The sequence below is a fragment of the Ovis aries genome, chromosome 2 (genome assembly GCF_016772045.2).
Source record: "Ovis aries strain OAR_USU_Benz2616 breed Rambouillet chromosome 2, ARS-UI_Ramb_v3.0, whole genome shotgun sequence".
NCBI classification, from domain to species: Eukaryota; Metazoa; Chordata; class Mammalia; order Artiodactyla; family Bovidae; genus Ovis; species Ovis aries.
Window position 1 is genome coordinate 221,401,002 of NC_056055.1, and position 17,428 is coordinate 221,418,429.

The window sequence follows — 17,428 nt, forward strand, 5'->3', positions numbered from 1 at the left end:
GGCTACTCTTCCATACAGCGCACAGCCTTCTCATTGCAGTGGCTTCTCCGGTTGCGGAGCACAGGCTCTAGAGAGCATGGGCTCCAGGAGCTGTGGCACACAGACTTAGTTGCTCTGAGGCATGTGAGATCTTCTTGGACTAGGGATCAAACCCGTGTCCCCTGCACTGGCAGGTGGATTCTTAACCACTGGACCACCAGGGAAGTCCAAGACATCTTATAAACACTTACAGAATGGAGTCTGGAGACGTGTGTGAAGACCAGCATTTTTTAGCTTAAATTTACAAAGTACTTGATGTGTGCCTGGCAGTGTTCTAGGAGCTTTACCAATATCTGTTTCGTTATCATGTATACTTATCTCTCGGAATTTTATTATCCCCATTTTATAGATGATGAAACTAAGGTGTAATGAGATAAAGTAACTCACCCAAGATCACACAGTCGGCGAGAGGCACATGATTTTTATCATGGAATGCAGTACAGTATATCCAAACATTTGCAGCGACCCGCATTTCAGATGCACGTTAATACTTGGCTTTATTTGAGAGGCTCTCCTCATACAGAAATGATTTTATTCTTTCATAAGAGCAGTAGTTAAACAAAGTCACACTGAGGTAAGGATGCTGGGCAGCTGGCTTGTCACTGCCACTAGCAGGGTGACCGTGTCTTACACGCTAGCCTCCCAGTCTGCACTGTTAGAACCCTGACCTGAGCAAAATGACAAATTACTATGTGTCATGGGCCTTCTGGGTCATTCTCAAATAGAGTCAAGAGGTTCCATCCACAGTCAACAAAACGCTGCTCTAACTTGAGCCTTACAGACACTTCACAGGGTAGGTGAGAAGAACATTATCCCTATTTGACACCAGCAGGAACCTAGGCTCAGAGAGGTTAGGTGACTTGCCTGAGATCCCACAGCGAGAGTTCAAGCAGGGTTGTCCCATCTACGCACCCAGATGACAGGGGGAGGGGAAGATGCAGTTGATAACTGGTAGCAGGTGTGCTTTTTGGGGAAAGAGAACCCTGTGCTGAGCTAGGGCCCAACCAGAGCTCTGGAAGTGGAGGGCACCGCCTAAGGTGGGCCCAGCTGTTGGCACTGGTCACTGTTTCCTTGATCCAGGACATAGCTGCACAGAGGAGCTTCTGGAGCGAATGGCCAGGAAACCCACCGTGTGTGAGTCTGAGGTGAGGGCAGTGGGTGGGAGGGGCCAGGCTGGGCACCAGCGTTCACCGACCTGAGCTCTGAGACCTGAGGGGTACATCCCGGGCGTGCCATCTGTGCCCACAAACAGGGCAAGGTGGTGTGGATGGCACTGTCAGGCAGGCAGCAGACCCCCACACTGGGACGTGCACTGTCTTCTGTAAATCTCAGCGCCCACCCTGGCCCCCAGCTCTGCTCTTTCTCAGTCTTCCTCCCATAAAGATCACTCAGACGTTACCCCAGAAGGAGCCCCATCCAGACTCTGTTCAGCCTCAGTGCTATCCTGCCGTGTAGGGCTGTACAAATTGTGCACTGCACAATTCTATTTATTATCATATAAATGGTGTCCTCCTCTAATTGTGCTGTGCTGAGCCTGTGCAGCTGCACATGGAAACCGTGAACCTTAGTAACCCCAAACCTACGTTTTGGCCCCCTCCTGAAGGCCACTTCCCAGGCATAGCCTGGCTTCTTGCCACAACCCTGGTGGTGATCAAACATAATATTCCCCGGACTCTGGGCCTCCTGTCTCCACAGATCCGGGCCTACATGCGGCAGGTGCTAGAAGGAATATGCTACTTGCACGAGAACCACGTGCTGCACCTGGATGTCAAGGTGCGATGCAGGTGGGGGGGGGGAGCAGGCAGCACCTGTGGGAGCCAGGCCCTGGGGTGTCCTCCCCTTGGCCCTCAGCTCTCACGTCTTGCCTTGTGTCCCACAGCCCGAGAACCTGCTGGTGTGGGATGGTGTTGAGGGCGAGGAGCAGGTGAGGATCTGTGACTTTGGGAATGCTCAGGAGCTGACACCAGGAGAGCCCCAGTATTGCCAGTACGGCACACCGGAGTTCGTAGCACCCGAGATTGTCAACCAGACCCCTGTGTCTGGAGTCACTGACATCTGGTAATGTTGGCATGCTGAGCTGCTGGGGTGGGCCGGGGCAGCTTCCCCCCATGCCATGCTGAGGACTCACTCAGGGGCAGAGAGGAGCTTTACTAAGCCCGAATGCCTGCCTTCTCTGATAGTCAGCTGCTGACCTTGCTCACGGATCTCCTGCCCTTGTTACTACCTCCCTCTCCTCCCTCAGGGCCAACCCAGCCACTCAAGGCCTCAGCCCTAGTCCTGGGTGCCACACCTCCCCGCCTACAGCCACCTTGCCTCCCCCCGCCAAGTGAAGCAGGCACAGTCTCTTGGTCCCCAGATTCCTCCAGACTTCCTAGGCCAGCCTTGCCATGATCCTTGAGTCCTCCAGGCACATCATGACCTCTGGATTCAGGGTCTTCCCCAAAGGAGGCGACCCTGTGCCTGTTTGTCCATGGCAGTGTTCATAGGGAGGACCCTGCCTCAGTAGATCAGCAGTAGCGAGAGGATTGCTCACTTCTGGTGGAGTAGGGCTGCCCTCTTACCTGCTCACTCTCCTTTCCCCACAGGCCTGTGGGTGTCGTCGCCTTCCTCTGGTAAGAACCCCTTTGCTCTCAGGAACCCCGTCTCCTAACGGTTTCTCATAGCAGGCCCAACCGTTGGCAGAGCCTGGGGCAACAGAACATTTGAGGGCTGCAGCCTGCCCCTTCTCTACCATGCCCTGGCTGCTTCCTACACTAGAAGGGGCCTCACGAGCATAAACGTGGACACCCTGCCTGCGTGTCCAAGCTTTGTCCACCGCCATGTGCCTCCACAGCGGTCGGACACACTGGCAGTATGCTTGGGAAGGCCAGTGCTGACTCAGTGCCATTTAGACAGGGGACTAGTCCAGAAGATGGGCTAGAAAGGGAAGGGCTGGACTGCGGGGACATATCCCATGAGCACAGACACCTCACTGCAGGGACAGGCCGCAGCTGGGGGAGGGCTGGCACAGGTCTGCTAGAGCACAGGCCGAGGGCAGGGGTCTGGCTGCCCAGGGCTCAAGGCAGTGCTGCCATCAGGGGCCCGAGTAGGGGCAGGATGGGCAAGAATCTGCAAGGTTCTGCCCAGATTCACCCAGCGCCCACTCACATCCCCAGCCCTGTGCTCTTGCTGGCTTCCTACTCTCTCCTCTCAGCCCCTAGTGCCCCACCCTCACTGCGGCCCTCTCCACCCATGCAGCCTGACCGGAATCTCCCCGTTCGTTGGGGAAAACGATCGGACGACATTGATGAACATCCGAAACTACAACGTGGCCTTTGAGGAGACCACGTTCCTGAGCCTGAGCAGGGAGGCCCGGGGCTTCCTCATCAAAGTGCTGGTGCGGGACCGGCTGTGAGTATGAGGCCCAAGGTGCCTCCCCGCTGCAGAGTTCCCCCACGCCACCCCTATTCCAGCCCAAACCTTTGCCTGCAGTCAGTCAGTCCCCCAACTCCTTAGTGGCCCCATTTTCCCAAACATTTAATGAATGAATGCCAAATACCTTTTTAATACTCCTTCCTTTACAGGAGGCCTACTGCAGAGGAGACCCTCGAACATCCTTGGTTTAAAGTGAGTCTTGTCTTCCAAAACGGTGGTAGAAGAGGTTGAAGGAGAGAGAACATTAGCAGCTCCATTTATTGAGTCCCTCCTGTGTGCAGTAACCATGATGTGCATTTTATTTACGTATAATCTGTTAGCCTCACAATAGCTCTACAAAGGAAGGTATTATCACTCCCCTTTGGCTGATAAGGAAACAGGCTCAAATTGGAGTATCACAGACTGCAAGGCACAGGTCTGACCTGCCCCCTCCCCTGACATCCTAGGGATACTCATGAGAGTTCTCCTTGGCTCTTGAGATCAGCCCTGGGCCTCCTCACTCCTGGGGCTCACCTCTCTCCTGCCCTAGTCCTGCATACTGTGGTTGGGGGGTGGCCTGTCTGGTTTGTCCTCTTGGTTTTGAGCTCCCTGTGGGCAGAGTTCTCACTCACCATCAAACCCCAGCACCGCAGGGCGTAGCACCAGGCAGAGGGAGGGCTTCAGCAAATGACCCAGTACAAGCAGACTGTTCATGGAGAACTGTGCTGGGTCCACAGAAGGCTGAGGTCATTCTGGTGTGTGTGCTTGGAATACAAGCCTGGTCTCTCAGATTAGAAATGAGCTCTCAAAAGGACAGCCTGAGTGGGTGGCTGAGGAGGGCATCTGAGGTCTGGCCCACCAAGGCTGCAGATGTCTGGGGCTCTGGCTCTTTAGGAAGGCAGCTGGTAAACTGGGGAGCAGGTTTCAAGTGAGAGGCCTGAGCACAGGCCTCCCAGGGCAGCCAGTGTGCCGTGGTAGGGCCTCGAGCCCTGGTGTAAGGTCTGGAGTCTGGGAGCCACTGATGTCCTCTCTCTGTACTTGGACGTGTGCTCAGTCGCTTCAGTCGTGCCCGCCTCTCTGCAATGCTATGGCCTGTAGCCCACCAGGCTCCTCTGTCCATGGGGTTCTCCAAACAAGAATACTGGAGTGGGTTGCTGTGTCTTCCTCCAGGGGATCTTCCTGAGCCAGGGATCGAACCCACATCTCTAATGTCTTCTGCGTTGGCAGGCGTGTTCTTTACCACTAGCACCATGTGGGAAACCTCTCCATTTAGCTTCAGGGAATTTGTCCACACGTGGGCACCTTGACGGTGGGAGTTCTTGTGACAGACCCCCCTGGGAAGGGAGCCTGAGGAGCCCAGACTCAATGCTGCTGTATCTGCTGTCCCCTCCTCTGGACATTATCTCTGCACTGCTGAAGCCGGAGCGTTAGGGTTGACGGAGGACTTTGCCTCAGGCCCTCTTTCTTGGTTTACAGGCACAGGCAAAGGGTGCAGAGGTGAGCACGGATCACCTAAAGCTATTCCTCTCCCGGAGGAGGTGGCAGGTAAACTTGTCTGGGCCCCACCTCTCTGCCTTCATCTTCAACATTCTACAGCTTGCTCTCTCTAACACTGCCTTTTCTGTCAGATGCTCTCACTTCTGCACATCTATCTTCATACACTTTTTAATTCTCTCGGCTGCCACGTCTGCCTGCGTTAGGCCTTCTCCCCTGAGGATAAGGTGGGCCTGAGTGGGTCAGTTTGGCCCTGAAGGGCCCTCAGGTCTGACTCTGGTACCCTGTCTCCAGCGCTCCCAGATCAGCTACAAGTGCCACCTGGTGCTGCGCCCTATCCCGGAGCTGCTGCGGGCACCCCCGGAGCGGGTGTGGGTGGCTGTGCCCCGAAGACCACCCCCCAGTGGAGGGCTGTCATCATCGTCCGACTCTGAAGAGGAAGAGCTGGAGGAGCTGCCTTCTGTGCCCCGACCTCTGCAGCCTGAGTTTTCGGGCTCCCGGGTGTCCCTCACCGACATTCCCACCGAGGATGAGGCCCTCGGGGCCCCGGAGGCTGGGGCGCCCACCCCCATGGACTGGCAGGAACAAGGAAAGGCCCCCTCTCAGGACCAGGAGGCCCCCAGCCCTCAGGAACTCCCCTCCCCAGGCCAGGAGTCCCCGTCCGGGCCCAGCCCCCGGCGGGGAGAGCTCCGCAGGGGCAGCTCGGCTGAGAGCGCCCTGCCCCGGGCCGGGCCGAGGGAACCGGGCCGGGGCCTGCACAAGGCAGCGTCCGTTGAGCTGCCGCAGCGCCGAAGCCCCAGCCCGGGGGCCACCCGCCTGACCCGAGGAGGCCTGGGCGAGGGCGAGTATGCCCAGAGGTTGCAGGCCCTGCGCCAGCGGCTGCTGAGGGGTGGCCCCGATGATGGCAAGGTCAGCGGCCTCAGGGGCCCCCTGCTGGAGAGCCTGGGGGGCCGGGCTCGGGACCCCCGGCTTGCGCGGGCGGCCTCCAGCGAGGCAGCACCCCACTACCAGCACCCACCTGAGGCTCGGGGCCTGCAGAAGAGCAGCAGCTTCTCGCAGGGTGAGGCAGAGCCCCGTGGCCGGCACCGCCGAGCTGGGGCACCCCTCGAGATCCCTGTGGCCCGGCTGGGGGCCCGCAAGCTGCAGGAGTCTCCCTCCTTGTCCGCCCTCAGCGAGGCCCAACCACCTAGCCCCGTGCGGCCCAGTGCAGCCAAGCCCAGCGCCCCTAAGGCGTCAGAACCTCCTGTGGGCGCCCCCAGTGAGGCTGCACAGCCTCCAGCACCACAACCTGCCCGAGAGAAGGCCCCAGAATCCACGCCAGAACCAGCCCGGGCCCCCAAGCCCACACAGCCCCCGACAGCTCTGCAAACCCTAGCGGCTCCGCTCACTCCGTACGCGCAGATCATGCAGTCGCTCCAGCTGCCAGGCCAGGCGCAAGGCCCCCCGCAGGGCGCAGTCGTATCTCCTGCATCTCGGTCTCCAGCATCTCGGTTGGAGCCCAAGGCCCACCCGGCTGTGTTCTCTAGGGTGGCCTCCCCACCTCCGGGAGCCTCCGAGAAGCGCCTGCTCCCGGGAGCTGGAGCAACCCCAGGGCCAGCCGAAAAAGCCCGGGTCCCCGCGGTGCCCCGCAGGCCAGGGAGCAGTCTCAGCAGCAGCATCGAGAACCTGGAGTCGGAGGCGGTGTTCGAGGCCAAGTTCAAGCGCAGCCGGGAGTCGCCCCTGTCGCGGGGGCTGCGGCTGCTGAGCCGCTCGCGGTCGGAGGAGCGCGGCCCCTTCCGGGGGGCTGAGGAGGAGGACGGCATCTACAGGCCCAGCCCGGCGGGCACGCCGCTGGAGCTGGTGCGACGGTCCGAGCGCTCGCGCTCCGTGCAGGACCTCAGGGCGGTCGGGGAGCCGGGCCTCGTGCGCCGCCTCTCGCTGTCGCTGTCCCAGCGTCTGCGGCGGACCCCGCCCGCGCAGCGCCACCCCGCCTGGGAGCCCCGCGGAGGGGACGGCGAGAGCTCGGAGGGCGGCAGCTCGGCTCGGGGCTCCCCGGTGCTGACGGTGCGCCGGAGGCTCAGCTCTACGCTGGAGCGGTTGTCGAGCCGGTTGCAGCGCAGCGGCAGCAGCGAGGACTCGGGGGGCGCGTCGGGCCGCAGCACGCCGCTGTTCGGCCGGCTGCGCAGGGCCACATCCGAGGGCGAGAGTCTGCGGCGCCTGGGTCTCGCGCAAAACCAGCTAGCGGCCCAAGCCGGCGCCGCCACGCCTTCCGCAGAGTCCCTGGGCTCCGAGGCCAGCGCTACGTCGGGCTCCTCGGGTGAGAAGGGGCCCCAGGGGGCGAGTGGAGGGTGAAAGTGTAAACAGGTGTGGTGGGATCTCGCGGGGGCGGGGCTGATATGTCAGGTGCGGGGAGAATGAGAGGGTCATGGACTCCCAGCGCAAAGAAGCGGAGACATTTCTGGAGGCTCCCAGGACAGAACTGGCAGGACTAGGGCAGCGGAAGGCTGAAGGATAGACTGTTGCAGGAGCCGGCCAGTGTCAAGGATGTGTGTTAGTCGCTTCGAGTCTTTGTGACTCTTTGTGGCCCTATGGACTGTGGCCTGCCAGGCTCATTTGTTCATGGAATTCTCCAAGCAAGAATACTGGAGTGGGTTGCCATGCCCTTCTCCAGAGGCTCTTTCCAACACCCAGGGATTGAACCCTGGGTTTCCTGCATTTCAGGCAGATTCTTTACCGACTGAACCACCAGTGAAGGGTCGGGGCTAGAAGTCTCTCTTCCCTGGTAGTGGCCAGGCAAGTGCTCACAGGCTTGATTCTTCACAGCTCCTGCAGAAAGTCGAAGCCGCCTGCGCTGGGGCCTCTCTCGGCTGCGGAAGGACAAGGGGCTGTCACAGCCAAACCTCTCTGGTAGTGTCCAGGAGGATTTGGGTCACCAGTATGTGCGCAGTGAGTCAGGTAATCCAGGCCTGCTGGGTGAGTAGCCTGCTGCAAGCCCCAGAGAAGTTATAGCTGGGTACAACTTGGCTACAAGTTGTAGCGTGGAGCAGCCCTGGCAGTGGTGGAGAGGGCCTGGAGTCAGGAAAGAACAACAATCATCATAATTGCTTCAGCTGCCGTTAATTAGCAACACCAAGTGTGCTTTAGCACTTGACAAGCATTGCCTCACTCACCCCTCACATGTTGCTTTGGAGCTAGGCTTGTCATCTGCCCATTTTACAGGTGAGGGAACAGAGGCTTAGCTATGCTAATAGCTTGTCCAAGTCACAGAGCTGGTAGTAAGTTGGACTGTATGACCCTCTGCACCCAGAGTCCCCCCTCTCCCCGCCCCCCAGAAGGTCTCTGTCCCTGGCTCTGGTTCTGATGGAGCTCAGGATCAGACTCCCTGCCCTTCAACGCCCCCTGGTGCTGTGTGTATACAGGATTGTTGTGTGAGTTCTCATTAGCATGCGACTCTGCAACCCCATGGTTATAGCCCGCCAGGTTCCTCTGTCCACGGAATTTTCCAGGCATGAATACTGGGGTGGGTTGCCATTTCCCGCTCCAGGGGATCTTCCTGACCCAGGGATCAAACCCTCGTCTCTTGAGTCTCCTGCATTAGCAGGCAGATTCTTTACCCCATGAGCCATCTGGGAAGCCTGTGAACGTGCTCCCAAAGACTCTCTTTCTCTCCCAGCCTAGAGGCCCACAGTCTGGATTGTGCCTTCAACCTTCCATTTCTCTATAGCCCCAAACACCCGATCACCCCTCCCTATCCACTCTGCCCCCACCAAAAGCTCTGCACACAGACAAGCCACCTCCGAGGCTCTTTGCTGGGAGGAGCAACACCTGGGATATGCCCTGGTCTATCTCTCTGACCACGTGTCCTGGGGCTACAGAGGGGGAGGTATTTCCCCCCCTGGGTTACCTCAGTCCTCCCCTTGAAAGTGGGGAGCATTACCCATGGATGGCAGAAGTTCAGGAGGCCAGGGTTTCCAGACCAACCTGCAGAGAGGAGCAGGCCCACCACACCAGGCTACATGCAGGGCCTTTATCAGTCACAGATCTCTTCTCAAGTTTCCGATAAAACTACTCAGAACTGTTCCAGATGCACCTCAGCAGGTCTCGTGACTGAACATGTGACCTCGTCCGTCCTTGGCTGGGGCGGGGAGGGGGGGTCTGGGCATCTCACCCTAGGCAGTGGGTGAAGGGGGCTGTAGTGAGGGAAGAGGGAGGGAGGGAGGCCAGCCAGTGGGGGCAGGGGCAGTGAAGGAGGGGTAGGGGGTTGCATAGAGAGAGAAGCCAGCCTGAGGCCTGGGGACAGTTGATCCTTTCCCACCTGGGCCCCCCCTCCCGATTCCATGTTGCTTGTGCAGCTGGTTTCTTGCCGAGGCCATGTCTCCTTACTTCATCCTCTGCCCCCTCCCCTCGGGAAGAAGGCTGCCCCACACCCACCTTCCCAAGTCGGGCTGGCCCCTGGGAGGATCGGGAGTGGGACTGGCAGAGCTGGACCAGGGTCACCTTTCATCTCTCCTTCTCCTTGGCTCCCTCTCTCCCTGCTACCCAGTATCCTCCCTTGATCTGAAGGTGGTCATTGACAAAACCATATTCCCTTCATCTTGATGGCACCTGGGTGTGGGAGCCCTCCTAGGGGAATGCTGGGGTACAGTGGGAAAAGGGGCAGGCTGACGTCCTGTCAGCCTCTTCTGCAGATCCTCTTCTCACAGCTCATCCACACCCAGCCCCCTGCTGGTTCTGCAGACAGACAGGAGCCAGGGCTCCCAGGTGTATCTCCCTCTCAGTCCACATGAAAGAAATCCACCCCCCTCCCCCCCACCACACACACCACTACCATCACCAGACCAGGATGGGACTTTTCTAAAAAGACATTCCCAGGAAGCAGAAGTGCAAATCCTCAGGGAACTAATGAGCCACAGGCTAGCAAAGACCTGGAGCAAAGACAGTGGCCATCTGCAGCTCTGCCGTGGGCCCATTCACCAGCCTGCTGGAAGCCAGCTTTGCTGAAACAGCCTCTTTGGGGGTCTGTGCCTGGCTTCTCCACTGGGCATGTTAACGAGATAATAATCACAACAATAGAAGCTAGCATCTATGAACGTTTATTATATGTTAGACATCTGCTAAGCGCTTTACTTGCCTCTTTGAATGCTCATGACAACTCTGTGAGCTTGGTGTTATTATTTTCCTCAATTTACAGATATGGTCCAAGGTCATGCAGATATTGTCTTTCCATTTCAAAAGCTCTCACTTAGCTAATATGCGCGAGGGTGTAGAAGGTCTGGGACAGGTGCCCCAGACCCTAGGGGGGACAAGGGATGGGGGAGACTGACACACTTGCAGGGTCTACCCCAGGTTTGCCTTGACTTTCGGTCTTTTGAAATTGCACATTGTGACTGAACACATGTTTGGTCTTGGGAGTCTCAGGCCAGGTCACCAGCTCCTGTCGCTTGCCCTGTGGTACCCCAGAATGAATGGGTATTGCAGGAGCTTAACCATTGTCGCTTTTCAATATTTGTTTTCATCTTACTTAGCAAGTGCTTATAGGGATTTCTCTGGTGTTCCAGTGGTTAAGACTCTGTGCTACCACTGCAAGGGGGCGCAAGTTCAATCCCTGGTCAGGGAACTAAGATCTTGCATGCTGTGCAGCATAGCCAAATAAACAAAAATAGAACAAAACCAGGTGTTTGTAGAGCACTTATTTAGTGCCAGGCTGTGCTTAAAGTGACTTACAAACATACGAGGTAGCAACTACAACATGTCTTCAATAATCAGTGAAAGGAAAAATAGTTCTACACACAGCAAGTGCCTGGGAAAGTGATGCTCACCCCAAAGGAAATTCTCAAAGGCAAGACCTTCTCCTTCCCCCATCTGCCTGGGAAGAAATGGCCTTTCACTCTGCCCTCTGCAGGCAGTGCTAGCTCTCACATGCCACCTCCCCTCCATCAGCGGTGAGGGAGCCGGAGTCCCTGCAGACCCATGACCATCTTTGCTCTCGCTTCAGACTTTCCCCCAGTCTTCCACATCAAACTCAAGGACCAGGTGCTGCTGGAGGGAGAGGCAGCCACCCTGCTCTGCCTACCGGCAGCCTGCCCTGCACCTCACATCTCCTGGATGAAAGGTGAGGCGATCATATCTCCCCCAGAGAGAGAGGGGTAGGCAAGTGGCCCCACGGCCAGGGGATGTTCAGTGGGAAGTGGCAGCTGAGGGGCCCAGAGGACATGTGTGCTGCTTCACTCTGCAGCCCCTCCTTCTCCTCTTTTGCCCGCAGACAAGCAGTCCCTGCGGTCAGAGCCCTCGGTGATCATCGTGTCCTGCAAAGATGGTCGTCAGCTACTGAGCATCCCCCGGGTGGGCAAGCGGCATGCGGGGCTCTACGAGTGCTCTGCCACCAATGTCCTGGGCAGCATCACCAGCTCCTGTACCGTGGCTGTGGCTCGTGAGTCCAGGGCAGGGACCCAGGAGGTAGTGATGCAGGTGGTGGGACAGGGCTCGATGGGGTGCAGGGGCTCACTGGGGCTCCACTTCTCTTCCCAGGTACCCCAGGAAAGCTAGCTCCTCCCGAGGTGCCCCAGACCTACCAGGACACAGCACTGGTGCTCTGGAAGCCGGGAGACAGCAAGGCACCTTGCACATACACGCTGGAGCGGCGGGTGGATGGTGAGGGACTGGCAGGCTGGTCAGGGGTGGGGGGCAGGTGGAGGATGGAGAAGCTGGGGAGACAAGTACCTTCCCTGAGCTCCTCACAGATGGCACTGGGAGCTTGGGCCACCTTTTTTGTGGCCTCAGCCCCTGCCCCATGCTGCCTGTAGGGGAGTCTTCCTGGCACCTCGTGAGCTCGGGCATCCCCGACTGCTACTACAACGTGACCCACCTACCAGTCGGCATGACTGTGAGGTTCCGTGTGGCCTGTGCCAACCGTGCTGGGCAAGGGCCTTTCAGCAACCCTTCTGAGAAAGTCCTCGTCAGGGGCGTGCAAGGTCAGTGGGACAGGGCGGGGGTGGCCAGGGAGGGCAGGGTCACTGAGCCCTGGGTCCAGCCCCTCCTTGGAGCACCTGGTTTTGCCCCCGAGACACCATGGTGATGGTTTTCTCTGTCTCTACTTAGATTCCTCAGCTCTGCCATCTGCTGCTCACAGAGATGCCCCTGTTACCTCAGGGCCAGCCAGGGCCCCGCCTCCTGACGCTCCTACCTCACTGGCCCCTCCACTGAGCCCCTCCCCAGCTCCTGCTCCCCCAGGCTCCCAGGCAGCCCCTCTTGGCCCCTCATCTTCCCAAGCACCCCCGAGCCAGGCCTTGTCCTCCCTCAAGGCTGTGGGTCCACCACCCCAAACCCCCCCACGAAAGCACCGGGGCCTGCAGGCTGTCCAGCAAGTAGAACCTACCCCACCCAGTGCCCAGGACTCCCCAAGTGAGCCCACGTCTTCTGTCTCTGACACTGGGACCCCCACCCCAGCCTCTGCCCCTCAAGCAGTAAAAACAGCCTCTTCCTCAATGCCCCTGTATATGGTGACCTCCTTTGTGTCTGCACCACCAGCCCCTGAGCCCCCAGCCCCCGAGCCCCCTCCTGAGCCCACCAAAGTGACTGTGCGGAGCCTCAGCCCAGCCAAGGAGGTGGTAGGCTCCCCTGGGGGTGGTCCCCCCAGGGCTCCTGGGCCAGAGGGCACCACTCTTCGAAAGGGCCCCCCTCAGAAACCCTACACCTTCCTGGAGGAGAAGGCCAGGCAAGTGGGACCAGGGCTGGGGGAGGGAAGGAAGACAGAGGTGGGAGTGTATGGAGCTTCGGCAACAATGGGGATTCAGAGAGAAGACCAGCCTGCCTGGGGAGTTGGGGGTGCCTGGGAAGATGAGATCTGGGTCCTTAGCATGAGTCAGTTCAGATTTTCTCTGTGCCAGGCGTCATGCCCAGCACTTTGGCCTCGTGATCTTAATTTTCACAGCTGAGAGGGACACTGCATTATTCCATTCCATGGATGGGTTGGGGAGGTTACAGGATATGCCTGAAGTGCCGAGTCAATGAAGAGCAGAGCTGGGACTCAAACCCAGGATCTCAGGAGTGAACTCCAGGGCCCACCCTGGGAACCACAGCATCCTTGCTCCCAGGGGTCCCTGCTTACCCTCCACTTAGCCGGCACAGTACAAGTGCCCCTTCGCTCCTTTGAGCCTATGATATGCCCCCCAATGCGTAGGGGTCGCTTTGGTGTGGTGCGTGCCTGCCGGGAGAATGCCACCGGGCGAACATTCGTGGCCAAGATTGTGCCATACGCGGCCGAGGGCAAGCGGCAGGTCCTGCAGGAGTACGAGGTGCTGAGGACTCTGCACCACGAGCGGCTCATGGCCCTGCACGAGGCCTACATCACCCCGCGTTACCTCGTGCTCATCGCCGAGAGCTGCGGCAACCGGGAACTCCTCTGTGGGCTCAGCGACCGGTAGCTGGGCATCTGGGGGGCAAGGAGCTGGGGTGGGGGGAGCTGGGCTCGGCTATCCTCTGACACCCCCATCCCTCCAGATTCCGGTATTCAGAGGACGACGTGGCCACCTATGTGGTGCAGCTGCTGCAAGGCCTGGACTACCTCCATGGCCGCCACGTGCTGCACCTGGACATCAAGCCAGACAACCTGCTGCTGGCCCCTGACAACGCCCTCAAGATCGTGGACTTTGGCAGTGCCCAGCCCTACAACCCCCAGGCTCTGCGGCCCCTGGGTCACCGCACAGGCACACTGGAGTTCATGGGTGAGGGCACCATGCCATCCAAGGGGGAATGTGGTACTGGCAAAGGGGCGGCAGCCAGGGCTCACCCCACTTCACCCACATACGTGGCATATATTGAGTACTTACTATATGTGAGCCGCGAATTAAGTCCTTTCCATGGATTTTTTTCAATTTTTCTTTACAGTAGCCCTGGAGATTGGCATAGTAGTACCCCTATTTTACAGAAGAAGAAACAGAGGTGTAGGGAGGTGTTTTTCAGTATCAGTGTACATGGTAGACCCAGGATGTGATAAAGACAGGAGAATTGATTATTAATTTATATAAATAAGGGAAACTAGCTACCATTTAGCTACCTGCCAAATACTCTGTTCATCATCTCCATTCCCTAGAATAACTGTGCAAGCCACGCTCACAGAGGAGATGGAAAGCCAGATGGGTTTAGTACATTGCTCAGGGTCCTGTCACTAGAAGGGGCAGGCTGGGATTAGAGCCAGCCCGGCTGACTTCAGAGGCTCTTAATCTTAGTGTTGGCCACACTCTTTGTGAATGGGCGCCCACCTTTGGAGCTGATCTGAGAGAGCTTGTGATCATCTGCTTCTTAGCTCCTCTGTAGTTCTGGGGACCCCCCCCCACACACACATTCAGTGCCTGGGATGATTCCTCAGGTGCCCCAAGTCTCCCCCAGGGGCCACGCAGCCCACCAGTATCCGGGGCCTGCTGCTGTGTTTGTACCCGTGGTCTGGTGACCTGGGCACCGTCCTGCTTCCCAAGCCCCCAGTGGCACACGCTGCCTCTCTCTGCTCCCTTGCCACCCGGAAGCTGGCTCACCAAGGCCTCTTGTCTCCTGTCAGCTCCTGAGATGGTGAAGGGAGACCCCATCGGCTCTGCCACGGACATCTGGGGAGCGGGTGTGCTCACTTACATCATGTGAGTGCCCCCGGGCCCCGCCCTCTGCCTGCACCCCCACCTCCCCAGCCACACATGCATGTACACACACAAGTACCCAGGTATCCTTGTCCCCGAGTGCTGTGACCCTAGAAACCCCCACACTGCTGTCCCCCTGGACCTGTGAGTTGACGCTCAGTCTGCATCTGTTAACTGAACTGTCCCCTCTGCAGGCTCAGTGGACGCTCCCCATTCTATGAGCCAGACCCCCAGGAAACAGAAGCTCGCATTGTGGGGGGCCGCTTTGATGCCTTCCAGCTGTACCCCAACACATCCCAGAGTGCCACCCTCTTCTTGCGAAAGGTCCTCTCAGTACATCCCTGGTGAGTGGGTCTCACACCTGCCAGCCTCCCAGCATGACCTTTTCCCTGGCCCAGCCCACACCTAAGCCCCCCAACTCCTACCCCACACCAATAATACGCTGCTGCTGCTATTATTACAGTTACTACTCCTACTTTTCCTAAGTGGCTGTTCTGCCACCTTTTAAAGCCCATAACAGCCCTATGACACAGGCAGAATCATTGTCCCCATTTCAGAGACTGGGAAACTGAGTCCCAGAGTTGTCCAAACTCACTCCCTAGGGATGAATCCGGGATTGGGAGTCCTGTCTCTGGGAGGGTGGAGTCTGTCCTGCTCTGGGAGCCATGCCTCCAGCCTCACTGTCCCTGGCTTGGCCTGGCAGGAGCCGGCCCTCCGTGCAGGACTGCCTGGCCCACCCGTGGCTGCAGGATGCCTACCTGATGAAACTGCGCCGCCAGACGCTCACCTTCACCACCAACCGGCTCAAAGAGTTCCTGGGCGAGCAGCGGCGCCGCAGGGCCGAGGCCGCCACCCGCCACAAGGTGCTGCTCCGCTCTTACCCAGGCAGCCCCTAGCGCCTCGGACCACAGCCCGGCCTCGGGCTTCGACTCGGGGTTCCCGCTGACGCCCCGGGACATTCCAGGGCCCCCGCGGAGCCGGGTGGGCCGGGGGGGCTTCGGACACCACCAGCAGCAACATCCGGCCGGGCTATTACCTCATGGACCTGTGGGGACAGAGACCCTGGGCTTCGGCCAATGCCACCCAGCTGGAGCCAAAGCGGGAGACCCATGGGCCAGGCTGGGTGGGGTCAGGATCAGGTCAAGAGGGACAAGGAGGGAATGGGCAAGTGAGGAAAAGAAGCCGAGGCATAGGGAGGGGGAGACTCTACGGAGGTTCTGGGGGAGGGAGACAGAGCATCTGGGGGAGAGCCAACCCAGGAGAGTGTGAATGAATGGAGAGGAGGAAAGTGGGGGGAAGCCCAGGGTGTCTACAGGCCAGGGGCTGGGAGTGTCACTGAAGCAGGAACAGGACGTGGAGACAGTGTATGGGAGCCAGAGGCAGTAGGTGAGAGAGGGCAGCGATGGGGGAGAGGGAGAGGAGAGAGGACTCAGGTTGGGGCGTGTGGCCAGCAGCCAGCCTCCCCAGAAAGAGAAGTGCGGAGGGCTGAAGGCTGGAGGCGGGGTCTCAAGCCAGCAGCGCTTTCCTCCTATCCTGGTGAACGCAGCGCTGGGCCCTCTGCGCTGGCCCAAGGATGTCCCCACCGCCTCTCTGTGGCCTTCACCCTCCTTCTCATTCATATTTATTTATTTATTGACTTTTATGAAGTCTCCCTGCCATCCAATCCCTCTTGCCTATGTTGTCCTGACCATCCCCACCCCACCCTTCCAGCCATCCAGCTGTCTGTGCAGCTGTCTGTCTGTCTGTCACAAGGAAAATAAAAACAACAAGCAGCAGGACCTATGTGTGTGGTCTATGGGGAGGGATGGCTGGGGGTACAGCGCATACATGATGCTAGGGTACTGGGACGGGGCATTCCAGCCTTTTCTGGGCCAGTGAGAACCAAGGTATACCACCTAGCACCTTAGGACCTTCCTCCCCTGCACCTGACCCTCCTGGCCCCTCACCTGTCCCTTATTCCTTGAGAGAGGAAAGATGTGGGTGTGTTTCTCCCTCTAAAGTTTCTGAAATCCTGGCAGGACCACTGAATCCCCACCCTCAGCCTCTAACCATATGGGTGGCCCCCACCTCTTCTCACATGTTCCACCATCACAATGGGAGCCCTTCCTGGGCTCTGGAAGGGACCAGCCCACACCCCCATCCTGGCTCAGCCTTCTTCACTCTGTTCAGGGGACAGGGCAGCTTTGTCCTGACCCCTGGAGCAGAGAGGGTTTCATCATGATGATTGGTGAGAGGAGATGGTGAAAAGAGCTGTAGAGGAAAGCAGGACAGGCTCATGAGCCCACGCTCTGTGTCAGAGCACCAATCAGCACACACGGGGCAGCTGTGAGTGCTGTCACTACGCCTGCTGCGATGCGGCCATTGAGGATTTCCCTGGGGTCCAGGGACACTCAGTCTGGCCCTTATTCCCACGGCAAGCCAGGGATCCACTGGGTGCTAAGGTGCCTTGACTCTAGCTGCCCTCCTGAAGTGCCACAGAAGGGTCACTGGGTACTGTAACTGGGCTGCCCTGCCCTGAAGTGGATGGAGGGGGAGCCAGGTCCTGTGTCCAGAGGGACTGTGCCCCCCTGTCCCTCCCCAGACTGAAAACTCTGTTCTTGGCCATGTAAAATGAATAAAGCCTTTCACCATGAGCACATTGAGCCGGTGCTGGTGTGTTGCTGATCAAGTTTGAGGCTCCCGTGGCTGTAGTCCAAACCACCTTTTGCCCAGCCCAGCCTCTCTGACTTCTCAGGACACAAGGGAAGAGCCAAACCCCATCATCATAAAATAACAGGATATTAGGGCCAGCTGGAAGGGGCCAGAGAGCCACCTTTCCCACCTGCCATTTTAGCGATGAAGATATACAGTTTGTCTGTGAGAGTCTCTAATCCCCTACACACTGCAAGTGTTTTCAT

General features: G+C 58.5%; 1 protein-coding gene across 9 annotated transcripts in view; it reads left to right on the forward strand.

Annotated features, from left to right (window-relative positions):
• SPEG (striated muscle enriched protein kinase) overlaps positions 1-16,309 on the forward strand; it is a 58,405-nt gene extending 42,096 nt beyond the window's left edge. For 8 of the 9 annotated variants that reach the window (XM_042244285.1, XM_042244287.1, XM_027965219.2 and 5 more), the window contains 19 exons: positions 1,127-1,184; positions 1,735-1,812; positions 1,919-2,097; positions 2,625-2,651; positions 3,277-3,429; positions 3,603-3,645; positions 4,909-4,977; positions 5,221-7,222; positions 7,729-7,860; positions 10,901-11,017; positions 11,168-11,335; positions 11,434-11,556; positions 11,709-11,876; positions 12,004-12,619; positions 13,085-13,324; positions 13,405-13,628; positions 14,459-14,534; positions 14,726-14,875; positions 15,235-16,309. In XM_042244285.1, the coding sequence (XP_042100219.1) occupies positions 1,127-1,184; positions 1,735-1,812; positions 1,919-2,097; positions 2,625-2,651; positions 3,277-3,429; positions 3,603-3,645; positions 4,909-4,977; positions 5,221-7,222; positions 7,729-7,860; positions 10,901-11,017; positions 11,168-11,335; positions 11,434-11,556; positions 11,709-11,876; positions 12,004-12,619; positions 13,085-13,324; positions 13,405-13,628; positions 14,459-14,534; positions 14,726-14,875; positions 15,235-15,427 (4,816 nt within the window). In that variant the 3' untranslated portion in view covers positions 15,428-16,309. Of the gene's footprint in view, positions 1-1,126; positions 1,185-1,734; positions 1,813-1,918; positions 2,098-2,624; positions 2,652-3,276; positions 3,430-3,602; positions 3,646-4,908; positions 4,978-5,220; positions 7,223-7,728; positions 7,861-10,900; positions 11,018-11,167; positions 11,336-11,433; positions 11,557-11,708; positions 11,877-12,003; positions 12,620-13,084; positions 13,325-13,404; positions 13,629-14,458; positions 14,535-14,725; positions 14,876-15,234 lie in introns of those variants that run through there. The other variant, XM_042244291.2, reaches the window with a different exon arrangement.
• The last annotated feature ends 1,119 nt before the right edge of the window (positions 16,310-17,428 follow it).